The sequence below is a fragment of the Cyanistes caeruleus genome, chromosome 4 (genome assembly GCF_971803275.1).
Source record: "Cyanistes caeruleus chromosome 4, bCyaCae1.hap1.1, whole genome shotgun sequence".
In the NCBI taxonomy this organism is placed as follows: Eukaryota; Metazoa; Chordata; class Aves; order Passeriformes; family Paridae; genus Cyanistes; species Cyanistes caeruleus.
The window spans coordinates 55427176-55451468 of record NC_141704.1 but is presented as its reverse complement, the minus strand read 5'-3'; the positions used below and the strand labels follow the sequence as shown (position 1 = coordinate 55451468).

The window sequence follows — 24293 nt, the reverse complement described above, 5'->3', positions numbered from 1 at the left end:
AATATGTACAATACCTATGACCTATAGTATAGATATTGTAGCCAATAAAGCAATATTTGGGATTTATCCTTTAATTTAAATGCTATGCCACTACCTTATTCACTTATTTTTTTTCTCCCCCCTGCATTAGAGCCCAGCTGACAATGTGCCTCCGTGCTATCATAAAACATGACTTCCCTGGCCATTGGACAGCTGTGGTAGACAAGATAGGATACTACCTGCAGTCTCCAAACAGTGGGAGCTGGCTTGGGAGCCTCCTGTGTCTCTATCAGCTGGTGAAGACTTATGAGTAAGTTGATGTCCATCTGTAGATGAGGAATTGGTACTTTCAGTCCAAGCTGATTACTGAAAATGACATTATTAAGAACACTGGCAGTTCTGCAAGGGAATTCAGATAGAAAATGGGAATTAATGATTATCATATGCTTCCTTTCTTGCAAATAAATGAAAATTATTCATCATCTTTGTATCATTAGTGAATTGAAAGCAGAGTTGCCAGCAATAATCTGTATTAATTTAGTGAGACTTTTTTCATGGGGCTTTGTATTTTTGATCTGACTGTAAAAAATAAGTCCTCAGGTTTATAACTTCTTTTGTTTGAAGATACCCCAAATTCTAGATGTATGAATGCAAATTATTTTCTGCTTTTATGTCATGAGTACAGTGCTGTCATTGGCATATACTATTATTGCATATTGTTACCTGTAGCATCTTCCTGGTAGTCTAAATTCACAAAGCATAAATTAGGAGCAGTGTAGTGGGGCTTATCACTCTATTTCTTTTTTTTTTTTTTTTTTTTTTTTAATTGCCTGTTGTTAGAAACATAGGCAAACCACACAAAAGGAATGTAAATGGAGAAAAAGTATCTTTTCCAAAGCAAAGAATTGCCTTTCCCTTTCAATGGCTATTCATTCCCATTTGTTCAGCACCCAACTTGAGTTTGGAATTGGTATGAACAGCAGAGAAATTCAAGTCCCTGCTCCTGTGAGGTGACAATTCAGTAGTAAAGAACAGTACTTCTACCTCTCAGTAACTGTCTTTGTGTAAGGCAATGTTTGTTGTTTTCCATTTTTTTTTATAGGTATTTTTAGTGAATTTGCACAAAGTTTCAGATGGGGATTAGAGGAGAGGAGAGTGATTGAGTGAGGGCTGGATATTCATTTTTGTTTTTTTTAGAGCACAGAAATTAAATTGTTGGTGGGGAATAGGCACTAGAATCTCCAGTGTGTAGATCCTGGACCAACATTTTTGTTTCTTTTGCAGGTACAAAAAGGCAGAGGAGCGAGATCCTCTCATAGCAGCCATGCAAATATTTCTGCCTCGGATTCAGCAGCAGATGATTCAGCTTCTGCCTGATAACTCCCATTACTCTGTACTGCTTCAGAAACAAATCTTAAAAATCTTCTATGCTCTTGTTCAGGTATCTGTGTAGAGGAAAACCAGACTTCTACTTTGCTGGGCACAATTACCCCTTTCAGTACATTCAGAGGTGTGATTGAATAAGAATACTCTTTAGGATGTGAAAAGTCGCATTCAATAAGCAGCTGTTATAGAAATAGGATATTTATAGATTTTTCTACTTTGAAGCTGGTCACATGATCACCCAGATTAAATTTTTAATGAATGTAGGGTGCTTCTGCATATGGTATCTGTAAGCTCACTAGAGAAATGTTCTTATTTTTATAAAGTTGCACATAGCCTGATATGAACTGCATGGATACCTAGACTGTGTGGTTGGCTTCTGAAGGTGTCAGTAATGAATATTGTAGTGTAATTGTCAAATGCTGCACTAGGAGCAATCAAATACTTTGCTAGGAGGCATTCTCATTATCTGCTGAAAATCTGGTAGGTACTATGTATTGAGGCACATGCACTTTAGAGAGATGAGTTTGGCTTTTACTGGGATGAGTTTGGTGAAGGAGTACTTACAGAGAACTAGAAACCAAACCAGATCCTTCTTAAGCAACAGCCTGAAAATTTGTAAATTAACTTAAAATAGTTAAAGTAACTAAAGTTACTTTAAAGTAACTTACAGTAACTTTAACTAAACTGTACTTTAACTTAAGTTAACTAAAAAGTTAGTTTAACTAAACTTTAAGTTAAAGTTACTTTAAAGTTACTTTGTAACTTCAAGGTACTTAAAGTAACTAGTTTGTTACTAAATGGATGGACAATTTAAAAAATACCAAGATCCTATTTTTCTTTTCAGTAACTTGCCTGAATATCATCACTTTTCTTTGGATTTTCTAGAGAAGGGAGGTTTACTGGATAGTAGCTAGATAGGTACTAGTAGTGAATCACAGAATCACTAGGTTGGAAGGGACCTTCTAGATCATTGAGTCCAGCCTCAACTAAACCATGGTGCTGAATACAACATCCAGTCTTTTTTTTAAACATGTCCAGGGATGGTGGCTCCACCATCTACCTGGGCAGACAATTCCAGTACTTTATCACTCTTTCAGTAAAAAACTTTTTCCTATTATCCAGCCTTTATTTCCCTTGGAGCAGCTTAAGACTGTGTCCTCTCATTCTGTCAGTAGTGAATAAATTTTGTTTGTTAAAATGCTATTGGTGTGCCCAAACCCTGTAATATGGATACTGCTGTGGTCCTAAAAGGCACCTGGGCTGTGAAGAAAATAAACAGAGTTGTTGAGTTCTTAGACTAAGGAACTTTGCTCAAATTATGTCTGCTCAGAAATTCCTCAAGTCTTACCAAGAGAGATGCAATTAGAGTAGTGTTGATATGTAACTTAATTTTTTTTAAGTTAACTTATAACCTCATCTTCCTTAGAATGTAACTACTGCAGAAATATCTGTCTTTTACAGAGAAAAATAGTATTTCATACCTGCTTTTTTTTCTCTTACTGCAGTATGCATTGCCCCTCCAGTTGGTGAATAACCAGACTATGACTCAGTGGATGGAGATCTTCCGGACCATCATTGATAGAAATGTACCACTGGTGAGTTTTAGCTTTGTAAAGACCTCTGATACTTGTGTGTTGACGTTTGAGGAGCAGTCAGTGTAAAGATTTTCTAAGTATTCTTATCCTTGGATTTTTGAGCCAGAGTGTTGTAGTATTCAAGTGTATCTGAGAATTTGCATTTTTTAAATATGCATAATTTTGAAATGAAAGTACAGACATTGTGCAGGTATTGCACATACACATTATACTGTCTAATTAAGATAATTCCAAGTTCCTGAGTGTCACATAACTGTTAGCAGAATCAAAGCTTTAGTCCATGCTGTGTGTTTATATTAGTTTACTGAGCAAGGAATGTTTAAAGCATAATTGGTCTCAAAAAATGACATAACTAATTTTAAATAAATGTTTGTAGGAGACTTTGCAAATTGATGAAGATGATAGACCGGAGCTGGTGTGGTGGAAATGCAAGAAATGGGCATTGCATATTGTAGCTCGTCTCTTTGAACGGTAACAAACTGATTAAAACCTAAAACCTTGGGTTACAAGTCTGTACCATTTCTTGAGATGCAAGTAGAGAGGACAGTTTGATCCATTAGACAGCTTGTGGTCACAGAAGAGATTTTCCTGCTACTGTCCTTTGCTTTGCACTGGCACAGGTGCTGGTCTCAGCTCTTAGTGAAATGATATGACTCCATTAAGATGGCAAGAAACTTGCCCCACAGGATATGTGAATCTGTGTAGCTACTTATTTATTTTACTACACCCAGCTAGAAGTGCTTATATTCTCAAACATAAAAGCAGGGGAAAATTTGAAAAGAAATCCATAAACATGGAGGTTACAGAGCTTGTGACAAAAAGTCAGCCATGTTGACTTGAGTATAATATTTTACCTTAGGATAATTTAAGTAACAAAACGGGAAGTGAGATGTTATGTGGGAAAGGATGGGTTAGCAGGAATCTGTGGTAAAGTTTTCCTTTGCTGATGCAAGACTACTCAGGGTCCTTTATGGTTAAGAATGTACTGTATTTTCCTGACACCACAGATTTCTCACAGTGTAAGTATCTGTGTCCTTTTCCTTTTAAAGATATGGAAGTCCTGGAAATGTTACTAAAGAATACTTTGAATTCTCAGACTTCTTCTTAAAAACCTATGCTGTGGGCATACAACAGGTAAGCACAGTTCATTTTTTATGAATTGCATTATTTTGACTGAAGAAATGTATTACTTTTTAACAGTGTGCTTGTATTGAGATTAATTTATTAAACAAAAATGAAGAGAGTCTGGCAGGTTTTCCTTGTAGTGATTGAGAAGTTCTTTAGAACTCAGTGCCATACAGCTGAGGTATAATAACACAAATTTTCAGCAGCTTAAAAAACCCTGCAGGAAAACTCTTAGAAAAGGTGAGTGCTGATAAAATGGTGTTATTGTCGTGTATAAGCACTCTAGATACAGCTGAGAGTAACACTTTTGGTGCAGAGGCCTTATTTCATAGAAGGGTGTATTTTCAGGCCTGTCTTTCCCAAGTGGTTTTGCTGCAAAAAACTTAGGCCCACCAATCCAATGATACTGTTTTATTTCAGGAAGATACAAGCAGATTAGAGGATGCCTGGAGAACAGCAATGAACGTTATTTTATACCTGAAAAGCTTATTATGTGAAAATATAGCCTAAATTCACCATTTGCAAGGACATTGTTTTTGTTAGGGAATGCTGATTATTTGTGTTTAACATGGTGTACGGAGACAGTTCAGTTCTGATAAAGCTGTTAAACAAAATTACTTTTCTTCATCCAGTCTGAAAATAGAATAGTTTATCCATCAGGAAGAGCTAAGGAGGGGAATGATTGTGGTAAGCCTGTAATTTAAATGAAAAGGGAAATAGCCTTATTTCTATCTATTAATATCTATTCTGAATTCCTTGTGATCTGTAACTCCTGAGTGGAAAAATAGTCTCCCATAGGCAGTTATAATTTGAAATACTTAAAGTTTGTCTGTTAAGGTGTTTAACTATGTTATAGAGGGGACAGTTTAGCTTCCAATATAAATGTACTGGATGGTGTGCACATTTCTTCAATTTCTGTCTCTTAAATAGTGATTTATCATGATTCCTTGCAGAGTTAGTTAGAATTCTGTTGTATTACATTACTAAGCCTTTGTTACTTACTCATCAGTTGGTAAGTGCTGACATTGTGCTAGAGTCTGTATAAGATACAGACAATTCTCGTCCTTGGAGCATTTAATATAAAAGTCTTAACATCAAACTTAGTATTTCTAATGAAGGAACTATATTCAAAATAAAATTTATTATGATCTGTTCTGAGGAATTATGAAGCAGAATTGTTCTGCTGAAAGCATATTACACAAAATTTTGTTGTGCATTGCCCTTGATTTTTACTGTTATTCAAGTATATGCCACTTCTTTGCGCTTACTAATAATTCCCCTGCCATTAGTTCAGATTAGTAGCTTTGTACGATGGTTTTTTTCCTTAGTAGAGGAAACTTTTATTCCAAGGAAGCTTTGTGTGATAAGAGTTTGTAATAGCATGCCAGGTGATAATATCTGATGGCTACAATAGGTAATTGAAGTTAAAGGGTTTGCAGCTTTTCTGATTCAGAGGCTTAGGTGAACCTATTTTTCTTTTCTGGTTTAGTATTTCTATTCTCATCACCGTTCTTCCAAAGTAATTTGTCTTCTTTAGGGACTTGCCATTAAATATGAATGCAGACACCGCTTAACAGGTATAAAAGCCACCAGTTTGAAAATCTCATGGTGCCTTTTCCTCTAACTATTTCAAATTTTGCAGAGGCCTCTGTAAACTGTGAGCCTCTTGCTATCGAGGTGTATCTTTGGTTTATAATCACAAGTGATCACATGGTAGGGCTAATAGTAAAGGTGGACATCTGCATAAATGTTTGCAGGATTAGAACCTTGATATTTAGGTTATTTATGATTTTTGGATCAAAGGCATTATAATGATTTCTAATGCTAGAACATCTGCTGTAATACTACTTCATCTGTTCATGTATATTCACTAAGGAAGTGCACTGCATGTTTATGCATGAGACAGAATTTTCAGTCTTCATTTAAAAATACCAATTTGTCATTTCTTTAGGTTCTCTTAAGAATCTTAGACCAGTACAGGCAAAAGGACTATGTTGCGCCACGTGTTCTTCAGCAAACGCTGAATTATTTGAACCAAGGGGTGATTCACTCTATAACATGGAAGCAAATGAAGCCACACATACAGGTCAGTGCTTAAAACCCAGTCATAAACAATGCATGTCATCAGAGGAATTGAAAAACACCCCCAGCACCCCAGGTTTTATGTTTTTAAGGAAGGTTTCATGAATCATTCAGCAATTGATCTGGAAAATAAAATAGTATTTCTACACAAATGTGTTTGTGTTTTGCAATATATGACTACCTTTTATTGCATATAATGTTATCTCAATCAAAGATTCTGTTCCATAAGTTCTTCATTTTAATTTTTACAGTCTGCTAGAAAATCACAATGTTCTGGCTTATATTAGTTACTGGTGTTCAGCACTGTCATAGATTTTTAATTGTAGTACAAAAACAGTGCACAAAGAGAACATTAATCTAAAAGGAGCTAAACCCTCTTTTAAAGACATGTTTTGTAAGTGAACTAAAGAACAAATGAAAAGTGATTTTACTGCTCTTTAATTTTTTCATATCATAAGATCCCCTTTGTAGTTAATTAATTCCATGACTTTTAGGGGAAAGGACTCTGAAATCCATTCTCATGTTAAATATTGCATTGGTGAGATCCTTCTGCAGAGTGTAATATTCTGCTGTGTACAGACTATGTCTTGAAGTGTGTTTTGTGCATGGTAATGTAATATTATAAAGATAGATTGTATAATTACTGCTGCTGTCTGGGACTGTTTCAAAAGGAAAGTACCTATAATACTGTGAATTTGTTTCTGGCAGACAAAATAAAAGAGTGCTGCTTACAGGAATGTAACTCTCTAGAAGAGTAAGTCTAATAAATTAGTGCATGGTGGAGGGCAACTGTACTGGAATTTGATTCTACGTGTACTTACGTGTATTTGGCTTTTCTAAAATTAGACTATCACAGAAGAGGTGATATTCTCTCTAATGTGCTACAAAGATGAGGATGAGGAGCTCTGGCAAGAGGATCCATATGAATATATCCGCATGAAATTTGGTAATTTGGCTTTATTTTTGCTTGCATCATAACTGTGCCCTGCAGTTACAGTGATCAGCATGGCTACTGTAATGTCTCTCTTCACCTGAACAATAATAATAAGAAAACTTTTTTCTTAAATCTCACCAATCTGTAGTTAAAAGCAGGTGGCGGATCAGGTGAGTTTGGGTTGGTAGCTTTGAACTAAATGAGTTTTTTTCCTGCTTCACATGTGCTTAGAGCAGCCCAGACAGAGTGGCTTGCTCCCTTGTTAGTGCCTGTTTCAGAATCCTGATGTGCAGATGTGCCAGCTGCCTGCGGGTTCCTGCAGCTCCCACTTTGACCAGAAGAGGCCTGACTTTCTCTTTCCCTGTTGAAAATTGTCAATGCCTTCAGCGTTTTTCTGCCACTTATTACTATTCAATTGTAAGATAATTAGATATATATATTATTTCAAAAGAGACTGTGCAAAATCTTGGGAATAATGTGTAGGACCATATTATGAATAATTACATTTATTAAAAGAGTCATGTAATTGAAAAGGAAGAGAGTACTTTAAAAGTACAGCAATTTTAGCTGGAAAACTCCTGTGAGCCAGGCACCACAGAGATATATATGCAGCATTTGGTTAATTTTAATTAGTTGAGTTGGGATTAGTGTATGTGAAAGCAAAATTTAAATATTCATAGAATAATTAAAAAGCTTGGAGAGTTGTTATGCAACAAATTAATTACAATATAGTGTTGATCATTAGGGTATAAATATATCCTTGATTTTTGGTGTGTGAATTCCATTCTTTCTGTGTAGGTAGTGAATCTTATTTTTATGTGTAGCTGAGGCAGTTAAGTACAGATTCAGATTATATCATGGAAGGTAAAAAAAACACTCAAAGTACAGTACACTCGAGTGTCAAAGTATATTAAATGGAAGTTTATTGAGGCACCTTTTCATTTGGAACAAGAATTCCAGTGGTCTGGTAGTATTTCCTAATGATGTGATGATGTTTTATCTTAAAGTTTTCAGGAAAAGTTGGTATGTAATTTGAGTCACATTTTAAGACAGCGTTTTAAGATCTTTTACTTTAATTCAATTTGTGTGGAGATGTTTGGATTTGGAACATGTTTGCAGCACAGATTTTTTTTTTCAAGATATAAATTATACTTTCAATATGAACAGAGGAGGTTTAGTTGCAATGAATGAAACTAAAAAACTTGACCTTTCAGCAGATATGAAACTACTCCAGATCTAAGTAGATTTTATGTACAAGAAGTTTCCCATGAGGTTTTAATAAAATCAAGTCAAAAATGTGTACACATGATATACAGACGGTACTGGAGTGTATTATTGTTTTTCCTATGGGGGTTTTAATTAAAAAGTGAGACAGGATTTTTTGTCCCTTGTATATGGTCTCAAAAGAGCTAATGAATGAATAGCATATTCTTGATTAAGGAAATGAAGAGTGGCAGTGTATTTGGAAGGCAAGAAGTAAGGTGTGTGACATAAGCTTGGGTTTGACTCTATAAGCACAAAAAGAAGACATTCATGTTAATAATTTTGAAGTTATATGATCATCCAGATTTTGTGATATCCCAAAATGAAGATGGTTTATAAGAAATATATTATTAAAAAAAAAATAATGTTTTTTTTCTCACCATTTTTTTTAGATGTATTTGAGGACTATGCATCCACAACAACAGCAGCACAGAATCTCCTTTATACTGCTGCAAAGAAGAGGAAAGAGGTATGAAACCAGTGCCTTTTAATTATTTGAATTTTCCTTAGTAATGTTATTTTCTTCTTATATTTGAAAATGCTACAGGAAGCTAGTCTTGAAAAATATACTTGCTGCTACATTGTCAAATGTTTCCTGGATGAATGCTATCAATCTGGGGAGAGTTGAAATATTGTGTGTATAAATACTAAGTGAATTCTTCCTGCTGATTTAAAATGCATCTGCCAGGTACAAAATGGATTGGAATAGATATATTGGAATAGATTTTCCCAGGTTTACAAACAGCCTCTGTCACAGCTGTTCTCAGCATCTCAAACTGTAGTAGGAGGGAAAGTGCACCTGATCCTTAATTTTCACTAATGATATTTAAAATAACAGCAATGAAATTAGCAAGGACAAAACCCATTTCATGCAGCTACTCTTTAAATTAGGACATAACTTTTCTGTAAATCTTTCTGTATTTACAGTAACCTGTACAAAATAACCAGGCAAACCCTGGAAAGCACAGTTGGCTAAAATAGCAGATGTTTTTTCTATGTTCCATTTTAACATCCAGTAATCATGGGGCTCCATTTCCAGGTGGATTTTAAGAGGAGAACACAGTCTTTACATTAGGTGGAATAGGTGGAATATGACCTTTCTACTTTTGTATTGTCAAAACAGTTCTTGTGCACTGATCCTCCTCGTTTTCATAATTTGTATTTAGACCATCAAAGTGGCATGTTGGAAACGGACATAATGGGTGTGGAAATCACTTTCAGCCTTTGGTTTTGCCAAGAAACTTTTCTATGTCTAGTCAGCTTTAGAAACTGCTGCCAAAATCAATAGAGCAAATTAAGTTTATGAGGTTTTAGACCAAGCTCTCCTTGAAAATATGTACACACACATATGTATTTATATTTATGTGTGAGACAGGCCAGAAAGGAACTTAAGGGGAAAAGTGGGTGAGGTGCTGTTTGAACCTCTTGCCTTTTCATCACCATTTTTGTTTGCCTCAAGACAGTAACAAAAATACGTTATTTGCTATTAGTAATGTAAAATTTCAAGGAGATTAATCTAATTTTGACCAGTTTGGCTGAAAAGTTGAAAATTCCTAAGTTTTACACTTTAACTATTGAAAGATGCTATATTTAGTACCTCACATGCTTTGGCCAAGACAAAATTTCTTCTTGAAAATGTCATATGAATTTTTTAAACAATGCTATTAAAAGAACATGACTAAAGGGGTTTCTATCCTGCGTAGGTATTACCAAAAATGATGGCATATTGCTACCAGATTCTGACAGAGCCAAACATTGATCCAAGGAAAAAAGATGGAGCTTTGCATGTTATAGGATCCCTAGCAGATATTTTACTGAAGGTAAGTGGGTAAAGAAATGAAAAAAGTTTGCAATTCTTGCTATCAACAGTGATTTAAAATAAAATAGTCTTACTTTATTAAAGTATGACTAGCTCTTAGCCATATTTATAGTCTGTGGAGAGGTTGCACTCTGATTGCAATCAGAATATGAGAGTCTGTTTATTTGAAAATAATAACATTCTTTCCTGGTTTTTATATCACAATTTTATACACAGATTTTCCTTCTCACATTTTTCCAAAGCTCTGTTTGTTTGTTACACAACAGTCCCTTGGTCCCTTCCTGCTTTACTAGTAAAATGGAAGTGTTAAGAAAGCAAACATGCATTCCATCAGCAACATTGCTTATGATTCTTTATGAAATTCCCCAACAGCCTGCTCTGTTATGGGCTGCTTCTGGTTCCAGGAAAAGGTTTACTTAACATGTTACAGGAATGTTCTGTATAGCTTTCCAACTTTTTCACTCTTCAATATGTGGCTTTAAGTCTTATATCATCTGCCAGCTGGGAGTTTTGAAAAAAAGCTGGAAAGAACAAAGAGCCTTCCTCCATCTTTTTATAGACAGCATCTTTAGAATTTTGGTTATTTTTCTGGAATCTGAAGGCAAATTTAATGCACACTGTTGTTCTCTAATTTATATTGACTACGGTTTGCCTGGTGCTTTTGTGGATGGTGGAGTCCAAAATACACCTTTGCTCCATGTCAAAAGTAATTGCCAAAACATTATCACTTTCAGCATGAGAATGGTGATCTTGTACTGGAGGCTTCTTTTAAAAAGGAATTTATTCTATTTTATCTGAATTGTCTCACTGTGCAGGATGTGTCTTCATATTACAGGCGACATCTTACCAACATTTACCATCTGTTTTTTTACCAGTCTGTTTTCTGGTCTTAAATCCTGAAACATCAGTAACTTCTGCAGAATTTTTGTAGATAATTTTGAATTTTAAATGCCCTTTCTCATGTGGGAATATAATAGTGGAAGAGGACAACATTGTTTGTGTTGTGAGGAGACTTTCATATTAACGTATTTATCTCTGTCCTGGGGGGAAAGAAGGGGATTTATTCCAGTATTCTGCTCCTATTTGAAATTTTCAGTCCTGAAATGTGAGGTTATACTGTACTTTATAAAAGAGTAATAACCCCAAACACTGCAGACCTCTTTAAAATTTGAATTTCTTGTGTTTGGGATTTGACACGTCGAAACATTCCATCAGCTGTTTCCATATAAATCCTGCATTTGTAAATGCTTTCTGGCTTTTGAGTTGACTGAGATACAGAGTCTAAGAGCTCATAGACACAATGGCCCTGCCTGGCTCACCTGGCTCCCCACAGCAGCTCCAGTTCAGTGCCTACAAACTTCTGGCCAGTATGCACTAAGAAACAGGGTTTTCCTTTCTCTCGGTTTTTTTTTCTCTGCTCCATCCTTCATCTAGCCCTGTGAAGGCTGTGGAATGAGTGTGGGAAAAAAACTGTGTGCATTGCTGAAATAAAACGTGATCACATAAGATATTTGTTGCATTGGGTGTCCCATTTCACCCTCTTCTGTCTTAGCCATTGAATCTTTCCTTTGGATGGTAACAGCGTCCCTAGCATGTATCTTTCTATTATTCTGGGACTATAAGGGAAATCTCAAATCTCCATGCTGGTTCTAGCTTCCTGGGAGTATCTTGGGATTTTCCAAGGCTGGAATAATGAAGAACAGCTCTCATCCAGTATTCTTCTCCAGCTAAGGAAATTTCTGTCACAAAGGAATTTCTTCATCCATTAATAAACATGGGAAAAAACGGGATTTGTTGCTGTAGTGTCCAAAATAGTAAGTTTTATACTTACAGTAACACTAGGTCATTTGAAACTCAGACCTACTCCATATTAAGCTCATATTTATCTTCAAGTATGTATATACTCCTTTGTAGGAAGAATGGAATTACTAGGTTATTGATCCTTGTTGTTTTTAAGAAAATCAGCTGGAATTAATTTCCTTAAATAACATGAAAATTCCAGTTCACCTGTTGTAATGAATAGTGCCAAGTTGAATTACGTACAGTTCTTTCACTTACCTGATTTTGAACTTGCTGTGCTTTTGAGTTGGTTCTGTTCAAGGTAAGGGATCCAGTTCTCTTTGTGGGAGGATATCGTTATTATATAGACAAATAATTGTGTTTCCTGTGGTTGGTATTTGAAATGCGTTATGGGCTAGAAAGAATTAAGTAAAATGAATGGTCTCCAAAATCAGTTTTTCCTTACTCCAACAGAAGAGTGTTTTCAAGGATCAAATGGAGCTGATGTTACAGAATCATGTGTTTCCCTTGTTCATGTCTAACCTGGGATACCTCAGAGCTCGAGTAAGTTCACCTGTTACATCAATTCCAGTATTTGCCACGGTTCCTTCCTTTGCAGTTTGATTTCATTCTGAATGTTACTGAAAGAAATTAGGTAAATACATTGTAAAATTTAAAATAACATTCTTGTGCAGTATTTTTTCATAATTTTGATTTTAAAAATGGTTTTTTGGTGAAATTAATTGATGGAAGGTCTGTGTTGTATTAATGTTCACCTCTTCAATCAAACTTGAGAATCTGAGCAGCAACTGTGGCCATTTTTCATTAGCAGAGATGGCTGTGAAGAATAGGCAGGATTTTCACAAGTAGGTAATGTCAATTTGAATGTTGCTTGAAGAAAATCCCCAAGTGCCAATATCAGTCATGGACAAACAGTTTTCATTGTTTTTTTTTCTGATTTTATTTCCCCCAGAAGGACCAAAGCCTATGAATGCAAGTATGTGCACACTGAATTTATTTTAATTTGGGAAAGTATAATAAAGAACTGCTTGAGTGCAATACCTGTGTTATATTTAATGAAAGAATGCACCATAATTTAAGTGGGGAAAAAAAAGCAATGCATGCAAACAGGGAGATAGTATCAGTGGTTTTGACTCAGTTTAAAATTCTTAAAATTGACATAGTCCTTAACTTGCTTCTCTTTTTGCCTTGCAGTCCTGTTGGGTACTTCATTCATTCAGTGCTTTGAAATTTCACAATGAGCTAAACTTGAGGAATGCAGTAGAGCTGGCAAAGAAGAGCCTGATTGATGATAAGGAGATGCCTGTCAAAGTAGAAGCAGCCATAGCCCTTCAGACCTTAATAAGCAACCAAGAGCAAGGTATGTGACAGTGATTCATCAGCTGTACACACTCATCTGTTGATTTTTTGTCAAGACGAGGAAGTTGGTGGTTCAGATTTACCTAAACATTTCTGTCATTTAAAGACATAGATTTCAGAATATTTTATCATGTTTGGACAGATTCACTTGCTCATTATGTCCCAGAATTCCAACTTCAAGTTTTTATGGCACAAAAGAAGTTAGAATCAGCATGTTTGTTTTAGTAAATATCACTCATCTTTGGTTTTTTTTTAGTGAAGTTAAGGAGTGTGTATGTTTAAAAATGATCATTGCTTATATATGACAGCAAGTGTTCTGTCAAAACTGGATTTTTGCTGTAGGTAGCATTTCAATATTACACAATTTATTTACTCTGTCTACTAGTTATGGACTGTAAAATTGCCTTGGGTATGTTTTTTTGGCTTTTTTATTTCCATAGTGAATTCAAATTAAAAAAACTTACTTTGTTCAAGAGTAGTCAGCTACCTGGGAGTTTGGAGATGCTGTATATTTGTGTTTATGGATAGTTGATTTCACCTAGTTTCTTTTAGCCAAGGAATACGTGAAGCCTTATGTAAGGCCAGTGATGCAGGAGCTCCTGCACATCGTCAGAGAGACAGAAAACGATGATCTCACGAATGTCATCCAGAAGATGATCTATGAGTACAGCCAGGAAGTCGCTACTATTGCTGTGGACATGACTCAACACCTGGTAAGAGGAATAGTAAAATACCAGTCCAGTCAGAAGCACGTGTGTAGTTCGGTAAACATTTAATGAGCTCTGCTTGAAGTGCACACTGTTTAAAGTAATCGTGATGAGAGTCCACCTGTAGTATTTGCAGTATTTATGTTTTTTTTCTGTATGAAGCAACTTTAAAACCTATAGATTTTTCAAAGATACTGATTTGTGTCACTGATTTTAATGAGCTGAGCTATAACTATTTAGCATTTCAAATGACTTACTGTAGAATTCTAAAAAAAAAGAGGGGATTTTAATTTGCTATGTTTGCCTTTCAAAAGTAGCAAGCATATTTTTCAGTGCTGACAGCTCTTACAGATAAGGCATTGCTGCTGCTGCATTAACTGCCTTGGTTTTGAATGACAAATTAGAAACATGAGTTTGCTCTTGAATGTGATGTTGGTTGGTTTTGTTCACAGGCTGAAATATTTGGTAAAGTACTTCAGAGTGAGGAATATGAGGAAGTAGAGGACAAAACAGTTATGGCCATGGGCATCTTGCACACAATTGACACAATCCTGACAGTTGTAGAAGATCACAAGGAGGTGAGATTTTCCTTTGTACTTTCCTCCCTTCGTTCATGACGACAAGCACTTCTGCGTGTGTTACATCACTTGACATGAACATGCATTTACTGCAGCAGGATGGTACCAAGCTGTCTCAGACAGATTTGAATCTAAAAGCCAGTTTACTTTTGTGGTTTATTAATTGTTTAACTTTCAACTTCAAGGGAATTTATGTCCCAAGAGTAAAATTGTTAGCCCTTACTTGGTAAACGCTTCATTAGAATGTGCTGGTTTTGGTTGGGGTAGAGTTAATTTTCTTCACAGTGGCTAGTTGTATTACAGAATGTTAAAGTAGAATTAAAGAAGAAATATTTTGCATAAGGCTAGTTTTTTACAGTGATGACCCATATCTCTAGTTTACCCAGCAATTTCTAGGATAGAATTCCAATTCTATTGGGAATTGGTCTCCCAGTTGTGGTGCAATGTATGTCCACATATCACATGTTCAGAGTAAAGAGGCTCTTTCTGCATCAGGGAGACTTTATTTCATAATACTGTGATTGTAAATGTAGCATTTAAAGAATGATAAAAGCCTTTTTGATTTGAAGAACTTCTCAAACTGAATTAGTCAATATATTTATTTGATTGCTGTATTTCTAATTTTTTTAAATAAACTGCTTTATATTTTTATTTCAGATCACTCAACAGCTTGAGAGCATTTGTTTACAGATCATTGGCCTTGTTTTGCAGAAACACGTTATAGGTATGTTTTAGAGATCTGTAAAAAACATGTAAATTAATTATTGTTATCTTCCAGACCAGAATTTAATCTTTTTGTGTGTGTTTCTTTAAAGAAAAAAAGTTATTGCTTTACCACTGTAATTTGTTTCTCCTGATCTACTCTTGCACATTAGTCAGATTGGCTATTGTGTTTTGGAGGTTAAAAGCTGAAGATGCTGTTCTGATTATAATTCTGGCTAATTGTGGTAAAGGACAATGTCTACAATTACTTTAGTCTCTTATGGACATCATCTGCAATTAAATTACTGCTTTATCAGTATGCTGCAGTAAAAGTTACGGGTTTGTGATAAGACATTGCAGAAAAAAACAAAGGCTGAGAAAAAAAATACATTTTTCAGTAAATTGATTAGAAGCATTGTCTTTAATGTTCTGCTGATGTATTTTTTTGTGGTTTTTTGGTATTTATAGTGGGAAACTGTGCATATTGTAACTGTAGCCAACAAAAGGCCTATCTGAAAGAGTCTTTTACAATTTGTTTTATTTTTCTATGTATGATTTAGTTTCTAACTGCTGTCTTCTAGTTGTTACGTGACTCAGGACTTGGTTTAACATTTCAAGGTATTTACAAGTTAAATTTATTTTGTAAAGCATCCTGCTTCAAATTGTTTGTCTTTTGCAGAATTTTATGAAGAAATTCTGTCCTTAGCCTTCAGCTTAACATGCCAGATGATTTCACCTCAGATGTGGCAGCTTTTAGGTGTTCTGTATGAGGTTTTCCAGCAGGATTGCTTTGAATACTTTGCAGGTAAAGTCACTTCTGTTCTAGTGATGTTTTTACTGTTTGAGAATTTTTCTCTAGAACCCACCCTGGTAAGGGTCGCTTCCATTAGTGTCTTGGTTTAAAATGATCATGTATTTGAGTCATGGCCTGACCGTCTGTTTAGTGTGGGAGTGTAACAGGAGATATTTAAGTAGGGAGAAGCATGTTCAAATCTGTCAGTGTGATCAGTTGTTGTAGGGGTCCTGAACTCAAAGAAAGTTGAATATTCAAAGTTAGTGTGAAACTACAAATTAATTAATTAAAATGTAGTACTATTCTAGTTCCAAGAATGCAGCCTGCATAGTGCATTTTATGAAGAATTCTTCCAGAAAAGACTTTGGCAAAGTTTGAATTTCCAACCATATTCAAGAATCTAAGCTAATGAATTCTCCTTTAAGACTACCTCTCTGGTTATCTCTTTTTGTAACATTTTTCTCTTTTGCTCTCCCTGTTCTGCAGATATGATGCCTCTCTTGCATAATTATGTGACCATTGACACTGATACTTTACTGTCTAACCCAAAGCATTTAGAAATCATTTACTCTATGTGTAAAAAGGTAAGGCTTCTGATTCTTATTGTTGTGCTTATCGCTGGTACATAACAATCAGAGGAGCTGAGTGACCTGAACCTGCCATGTGGTGGCCAAGCATTTCAGAACTAAGTGAATTTTGGTCTTGAATCAGTTCTGAGCACACGCAACACCTTCACACTTTTTAAGTGACATGCTTTAAAAAAATTACATGCAAAAATCTGTGTGGGAGAAAGTTGCTGTTCATCTTGACTCTTCTATGAAGAGCTATTTTGGTAGGTAGGGAATTAATGAAGCCTGATTTCCTTGGGTTGTGTATCTTGCAGTTGGACTCTGGTTGTCAGCTAAGGTGCGAACTCATTTGAAGTTCTTCCTACATTTATCTTCTTTCTCTTTTATGCTGAGTCTCTCATGTATAATAAAGCATGAGATCATGCTGCAGTCCTCCTCTGATTTGGGGCATTAGACTGTTAGGCATCTAGCTACTTGCTTATTTTTAAGAAACATAGAGTATTTGAATGTGAAAATTTTTCTTCTTTTGTCTTGTCCTTGTTCTTTTGATTGACAGTGACCATGAAGTTGAGATGAAGTGCTCAGTTTCATATGTATGTGCCTACACACAGAATGATTGCATACACCTTGTTCTTAATCAGAAACTAGCCTAGACATAGCACTTTGCTTTGCCAGGCTGTTAATCTGCTGTAAATCTATTAGAATTGAAATGAAAAAATGGAAACACAATGTGGAAAGCATCAGTGATTCTTATAAGTGACATTTCTTTCTAAAAAAGGGAAAGTGAGGATATATAAAGAATGTAGCATTCTTTAAGAACTACAGCAATTTTTTCTTGTTAGAAGAAGATAATAAAATAAACGCCTTTAGCCATTTATCCTTGTTTATATCTGTAGAGATGAATTATGTGTCTTAATTCATCACAAAATTTAGCATGAATACATATGCATATGCTGTGTAGAGATTTTTGGATGAATGCAGGTACAGGAGCACTTGCTTTCAGTGTTGTCAGTGACTACTGACGTAGTGGTTTTGGTTTGCTAATTTGAGTTTCCTGGCCAACGCACCAATTACGTAGTGGGTTTAGTGCTGGCCAAATGCTTATGCACCCACTAGAAATTATTTATTCATTTCTTGCTGTGAGATACAGATCAGGAAGAGGAGGGCAAAGCAGGCTCAAAACTTTAAAAGGTATAAAGAAAAAAACTTTCTTAACTGAATTAAAAGAAAAAATGTTATGAAAAATCAGAATAAGCTTTCAGAATACTTCTCCTCCCCCCACACCTTCTTTTCTTTCCTTCTGACAACGTAAGGAAACAAAACCTGGAACTTTCAGTCAGTTTATCACCTCTTTCTTCAGTCTACTTAGGGAGAGGAGTTTCTCTTGCCATGCCATGGAGACTTCTCTACAAGAAACAGGTCTCTGGTGGCTTCAATGTCACAGCGAATCAGCCGCCTTGGAGATAGAAATCTGTTTGCCGTGTGAAAGTCCCTTCCAATGCTTTGCAGCTTTCTCACAGTTGATTTTATGGGCCATGTCAACTTATTGGGGTGCTATTTTAAGGATGAGCTGTTCTAGTATAAAAGGAAATTTTTTCTCATCTATTTCTGGGAACAGAGGTTTCTTTCTTTTATTCCTGGGGCAAGGTTTCTCATCTCTTTTGTCTCTCTCTGTTCAAGATTTCATTGGATCACAGCTGCTGCAACATCTGCTTACTTCAACACTGGTGCCTCTATTCACGGCTGTGGCTAGAATGCTCTGTCCCTCCAATTTATTCCATGAATTACAGGGAAAAACAAAGTCTGATGTACCAAAAAATATTTCTTCACCATAGCTTCACAAAAGAATTTCAGCCTAAGACTAAGGCATCTCCTCAATCCCCTCTTGAGTAGAATTTGACTCCACCTTTACTGACCTCAGTGACCCATGTTGTTTTTCTCTACATGTCTTCACCCTTTCCTTTTCCTGATTCGGGAAAGAATTGGTGTTTATAGGTCTGTTTGTTCTCGAGCTTTATTAATTGAAACAGTTTTTATAAAAGAGTTCTGCAGTGTTGAAAGGTTGATCTCATCTAGGCTCTGCGATTGAGGAATCGCTGTGTCTCTTGCTGCTGATCACGTGGTTCACGCTGGCACTTTGCGAGTCACTCTGTGCCACCCCTGCGCCTTTCCTTCATGCAGGGCCTGGAAAAAGAAAAAAACTGCTACTACTGCTTTTGTCTTTTTGTCTGCAGTGTAGCTGGCTAAAAGTGGCTAAGCAAACAAGGTCCTTTAGGAGTCATGCCAAGATGGCCCCGGCCATGCTGATTTTTAGCTGAGCAGTGCCAACCACATGGCCGCTCCCAGACCGGACTGATGACGGCCAATCCTGGCCACAGCCACTTCTGGCCTCGGGGCTGCCCCCGGCGCTGGCCACAGGGCCACTCCTGGTGCTGGTCCCAGACTAAATAAAGTTCATTTTGTCAGCCATGCTGAGACAGCCACACAGCGCTGCCCTGGCCTCACTGATTTCCTACGATGCATGGTTGCTCTCTGTGTCGGGATAGTCCTGCTGGCATGGCCTGGCAGCAACAGAAATCTCAGCTGAGCCTCGCCTCACCACGAGCCAAGCCAATTCAAGATGGGCTTGGGCCCAGCCGGTTACCTGTTCCCAGGCCAGTTTCCTGTTCCCAGGCCTGTTCCCAGGCCTGTTCCCAGGCCGTTTACCTGTTCCCAGGCCGTTTACCTGTTCCCAGGCCTGTTCTCAAGCTAGTTACCTGTTTCCAGGCCAGTTACCTGTTCCCAGGCCGTTTACCAGTTCCCAGGCTGGTTACCTGTTCCCAGGCTGGAAGCCAAGAGAACATTCCTGTGCTTTTTGTCTTTAAATGTGCTTTTCCACAGAGGCGTATTCAACACTTTTAAGTGGTTTAACCATGTGTCAATCTTCAAACCTAGCCCGCTGATTAGCTCTGCCAGGTCCCCCCTGGGAACCATCCCCCCTCCCAGCTGAAAACCAGACTTTGTTAAACCATGGCAACTGATAAATTAAATTGTTACTCTGATTGTTAGGTACTGACAGGAGATGCAGGAGAAGATGCGGAGTGCCATGCAGCCAAACTCCTAGAAGTGATTGTCCTTCAGTGCAAAGGACGGGGTATTGACCAGGTGATGATACATATTGAACAGGTTTTCTCTTTTACTGCTTTCTAATGATCCATGACTCCTGAGAGAAACAGCTGGAATTAGGGAATTTGAGGGAAATGTAAGGTGGGGAGAAAGACAGAAAGAAGTAAATGAACTCAGGAAAGTTTGTAAGGTTGGGGTTTTTTGGTTTTGAGACAAGATATTAATGGGCATGACCACAAAATGGATATGGACTAAATTATAAGGATACAGTATGTTCTGCAAGATTGTCCTTTTTTGCTATCTCTTAGTAGATTTTCCCTTTTGATGCAAAACACACAGTTAAAACTATGGTGGCTGAGTGATTAACTGTATATATCCAACTGCTGTTGGATAGCAACTGCTGTTGTTTCTCCAACCTATAGGAACTTTTTAATGTTTTAAATTATTTAGTGCATTTGGAAATGCAGATTTTTTTAGCATGGCTGGATTGTGATTGCAGGGAGAAACATAATCACAATTTTCCAGAGTTTCTTAGAACACTTTTTTAGAAAGTAGTCTTTTTCCTGTTAAAGACCAAATTCTGAACTCATGTAATGAGCCTAAATTACCTTGACGTATCATGTTTAATGTTGTCACAGTGCAATCCATGGACTTCAGTGATAAATTTTCATTTAATTTCAGTGAAACTGATATAACTGTACTAGTGTAAATCTGAAGTAATTGAGGATTAAAATGTTCTCTGAAAGATTTTATTTTTATAGGAAATCTGGAAGAGTTTAAGTGAGTTAAACTATGAAGAGTTAAAGTGTTAAAAGAGTTAAAGTGAATTCAATGCATATGCATTGAAATAAGTATGTGGTGGAAGGCTTAATTGAGCTGTACATCTCTGTGAATTAAAATGGTTGCAACTGAACTGAAACTCATAAACTAAAACTTTCGTAATGCTTCCCAAATTTTTGTGAAGTATACATTTGTCCATTGAAATATGTATGTGTTTAGAAGATGTTTATTTCATTGTTTAGAAATCGGTGCATGTTTGCTTTTATATGAATAAACTAGTTTTAAACTTTTATAAAAAGTTTAACATCACTTTACATGTATTAGGAAAAACTTCTTGTGTTACAGATCTAGATAGTTTAATTTCTAATGCCTGTTAGTTTTGAAATTGTTTGGTGTCTTTAAAGATGAGAATGTCTGAGTTTTTTTCTTCCTAAATGCTAGAACAAACTCCACCAAATGGCCCCAGATATTCTCTCTCCTCTGTGCTCAGAATAACATTGCAATTTTTAGCTCAGAGAAGAGCTGTTTTGGGGAAGATTTATAAGCTTGTGATCAGAGGCTATAAAGTGAGGAGAATGTGTTCCTCGGTTCTATACCTGAACTTCAGATAACTCAGGACATTAATTCTAGTAAAAGTATTATAAAATTTTGTATAATCTGGCAACATGTCTAATGACTGTTTTCTTTCTTTTTTTTTCCTTTTCTATTTTTTTCTCATTATATGGCCAGTGTATTCCCCTCTTTGTGGAGGCTGTTCTGGAGCGCTTGACTCGAGGGGTTAAAACAAGTGAGCTTCGTACCATGTGTCTTCAAGTTGCCATAGCTGCACTCTACTACAATCCTGACCTCCTTTTGCACACCTTGGAGAACATCAGATTTCCACACAATCCTGAGCCCATCACTGCACAGTTCATAAACCAGTGGATGAATGACACAGACTGTTTTTTTGGGCAAGTATTGAGGGTTGTTTTTTTTACAATATTTGAAATTGACCAGCTGATTTTCCCAACTTGTTAACTCTCTATCCGAAACACTGTGTACCTACTTTCTGTTCTGTATTTTGTAAGTTATTTTTAACTGCTCCATTTAATTTAAAAAAAACCACATTACTCTTTCCAGTGAACCTACCTCTAATTTTAAATGAATTTTCACAATCAACTTGCATATTTATCATTGTGCTATTGACTGCTTAGTCTACTGCTGAACTTAAACATCACTGTAACCTCCCTTGAATGTGTGTGTGCTGTGCTGGTGTGCACTCAGGCAGGAGCTGAGCATTTGTGAAGTTAATGAAGGGGAACAAAGTCTGTCATCACCTAGCAAAGCATGCACTTGATGCTGAGCAGAGGTGAAGGCCAGTGCTTGTCTCTCAGCTGAGATGTGGTGTCTTAACTGTGAGATTCAAATCCACTTAAAGGCAAAGCAGACAGATGTAGTTAGCAGCTACCTCTCACCTTCCTGCTTGAGTTTTGTTTTGTTACTGACATCTGCCCCCAGGTACATGGATAGGCTTAGGTCATGTCTGCCTTAGGTTACTTCTTCCACACCTTGTGGTAATATTATTGTTAACTACTAAATTATTTTTGTATCTACCAGCTTTAGAAAAGGGCAAGATATTTTAGGATTTCTGCGTAGCAATTTTCTTCTATGGCTGAAGCGAAGTTCTAGAGCTTCATCTCTTTGTGCTTTCGTTTTTTTCTACCACATATCACATGCTGAGTGCATACAGAGATTATAGGAAAGAAGATATTCCCTACGGATGGTAAAGTGAAAGAGATTTATAGTCTGAAACAGTTCATCCTGGAGCATTCAGTGAGAAACTAGTCAGATTCAGAGAGGAAAAATGTTGAAGGTCTGACTAGGCTCCAATCTAAAATAGTACTGTGAGCTACAGCATAATTTTCAATTCTTCTGTGTTGCTCTTCAAAAAGCATCAGCTACTGAAATACTGTTCAAATAAACTTATATTTGGAGTTGAGACAAAGGTTAACAAAGCCTGTGAAAATGAAAAGTTAAACATGCGGTTGTCAGACCAGTCATTCTGCCCAGACTGCTCTTGAATGGCAGCAGAGGACTAAGAATCTCTCTCTTTGATCTGCTGCTGCCAGCAGAGAAATAATTATCTGTAATATTGCTTAAATCTAAAAGTCACTCTTCCTTCTGTGCTGTCTCCGCACTTTGTGGCTCCAGGTGTAGGGTAGGGCTTTTGCTGTAATACTGCTGGTGAGGCACTGTGATATGCTGTAAGGGGCTTCTTCCCTTTTCCTCAGGAGAGCACTGCTGCTAGCAGACCATTTGTTTTCTTAGGAGTATTAAAGGAGCACCAGATTCAGAGGCCTAACTGAACAGGAGTTCAGGAAAAGACAGAAGTGCAATAAAAATTTGGTGTTCTTGAAACCCTTTCTTGAGTCCTCCCCTAAGTAGTTCATGTCTTTGTCAGAGAGCAGTGGGCACCCTTATTTGTATAGTCATCTTTCTAATCAGCTGCCATTTGCTGCTTTGGTTTACACTTAGCTTACTTTCCATTAAGAGGCAGTTTTAGGTCCAGATTCAAGTCATTTGGCAAACTCACAGATCCTAGAGAAACTGGACCAAAGATCGAAGTAGATGCACCTCCAGATGTCATGGTGCAGGACCAGGTGAATCTTGCTGTCATTTCTTTGCCAACCATGCAGTAAACCTGGAATATGGTGGTGACAGTAGCTGTTCAAGATGCTTTGTCCACATAAATCTCACACTCTTATGTGTGGACACTCCATCTTCGGAAGTGTTCAGGGTCAGGCTGGATGGGGTTTTGAGCAACCTGATCTAGTGGAAGGTGTCCCTTCCCATGGCAAAGGGATTGGAACTAGATGACTTTTAGGGTCCCTTCCAACCCAAACCATTCCATGATTCTGTGTCTTTCTTCTGTTCCTGTGAAGTCTTAGTTCCCATAGATCCTGCTCTGCCAGCATTAGGGTTTTCATGGCTGCACATGCTCAGGCTGGAGCCAATGGTGTTTGCCAAAAGAATGCAGTATTTTGGAGCACCACATGTGAACATATGAGATGGAATCCATGGGAAGAATGGAGGGGAAAAGCAGTTACGGTATGATAAATAGCTGTTCTTCCATGTTATTAAAACTACTGAAACTATTGAAAAAGTATTACAAAGTTGGCATATTAAAAATTAGCCAGGCAAGGAGAACTCAGAACTCCTTGTAAGACTGCATAAATTCAGTACGTCATAGTGGATATTGCATATCTGTGGTTGTGTGCTGACAGTGCCTACATGCCACAGGATATTGTGTTTATTTCTAAATGTTTTCTACAATAACTTCACATTGGAAAGCCTTTTTCAGAAACATTTGCTTCTTACCACTTTCTACCTTTTTCCTGACAGCTGAGGTTTGGTTGAAATTTCTGCATGACTTATGCTTATTGTTATACTAAAAATTCTTCTATGGTAACTAGGGTGAAAGGAAAATCTCGCTTGCTTCAAAAAAACCCTCAGTAAATGATTTGGGGTTTTTTGAAGCTAAATAGAGTTATGTATTTGATAGGAGTTTGAATAGTTATAAATGCTAGGATTCTCAGAGTTGCACATAAAAGTCCTGGTTTTATGTTGGTTCCAATTTTGCAACTAGAAGGAAGTGGCTAATTATTTGCAGTTTGTCCAGGAATTGGATTGATGTAGTAGAAAGAAACTTGATTATCACATAAAGGAGCACAGCAAACC

The 24293-nt window shown here is 36.8% G+C and overlaps 1 protein-coding gene across 6 annotated transcripts in view; it reads left to right on the top strand.

The window, feature by feature from the left end:
- IPO8 (importin 8) overlaps positions 1–24293 on the top strand; it is a 45933-nt gene that overhangs the window by 11809 nt on the left and 9831 nt on the right. For all 6 annotated transcript variants that reach the window (XR_015285634.1, XR_015285636.1, XR_015285635.1 and 3 more), the window contains 18 exons: positions 131–289; positions 1264–1420; positions 2871–2960; positions 3337–3431; positions 4010–4094; positions 6037–6171; positions 7014–7113; positions 8757–8833; positions 10068–10184; positions 12437–12526; positions 13178–13343; positions 13895–14055; positions 14502–14627; positions 15285–15351; positions 16009–16134; positions 16609–16706; positions 19740–19835; positions 21306–21526. Coding sequence is in view for 3 of the 6 variants with exons in the window: in XM_086884813.1 (XP_086740939.1) it covers positions 131–289; positions 1264–1420; positions 2871–2960; positions 3337–3431; positions 4010–4094; positions 6037–6171; positions 7014–7113; positions 8757–8833; positions 10068–10184; positions 12437–12526; positions 13178–13343; positions 13895–14055; positions 14502–14627; positions 15285–15351; positions 16009–16134; positions 16609–16706; positions 19740–19835; positions 21306–21526 (2166 nt within the window). In the remaining 3 variants the exon portion in view is untranslated. The remainder of the gene's footprint in view (positions 1–130; positions 290–1263; positions 1421–2870; positions 2961–3336; positions 3432–4009; positions 4095–6036; positions 6172–7013; positions 7114–8756; positions 8834–10067; positions 10185–12436; positions 12527–13177; positions 13344–13894; positions 14056–14501; positions 14628–15284; positions 15352–16008; positions 16135–16608; positions 16707–19739; positions 19836–21305; positions 21527–24293) is intronic.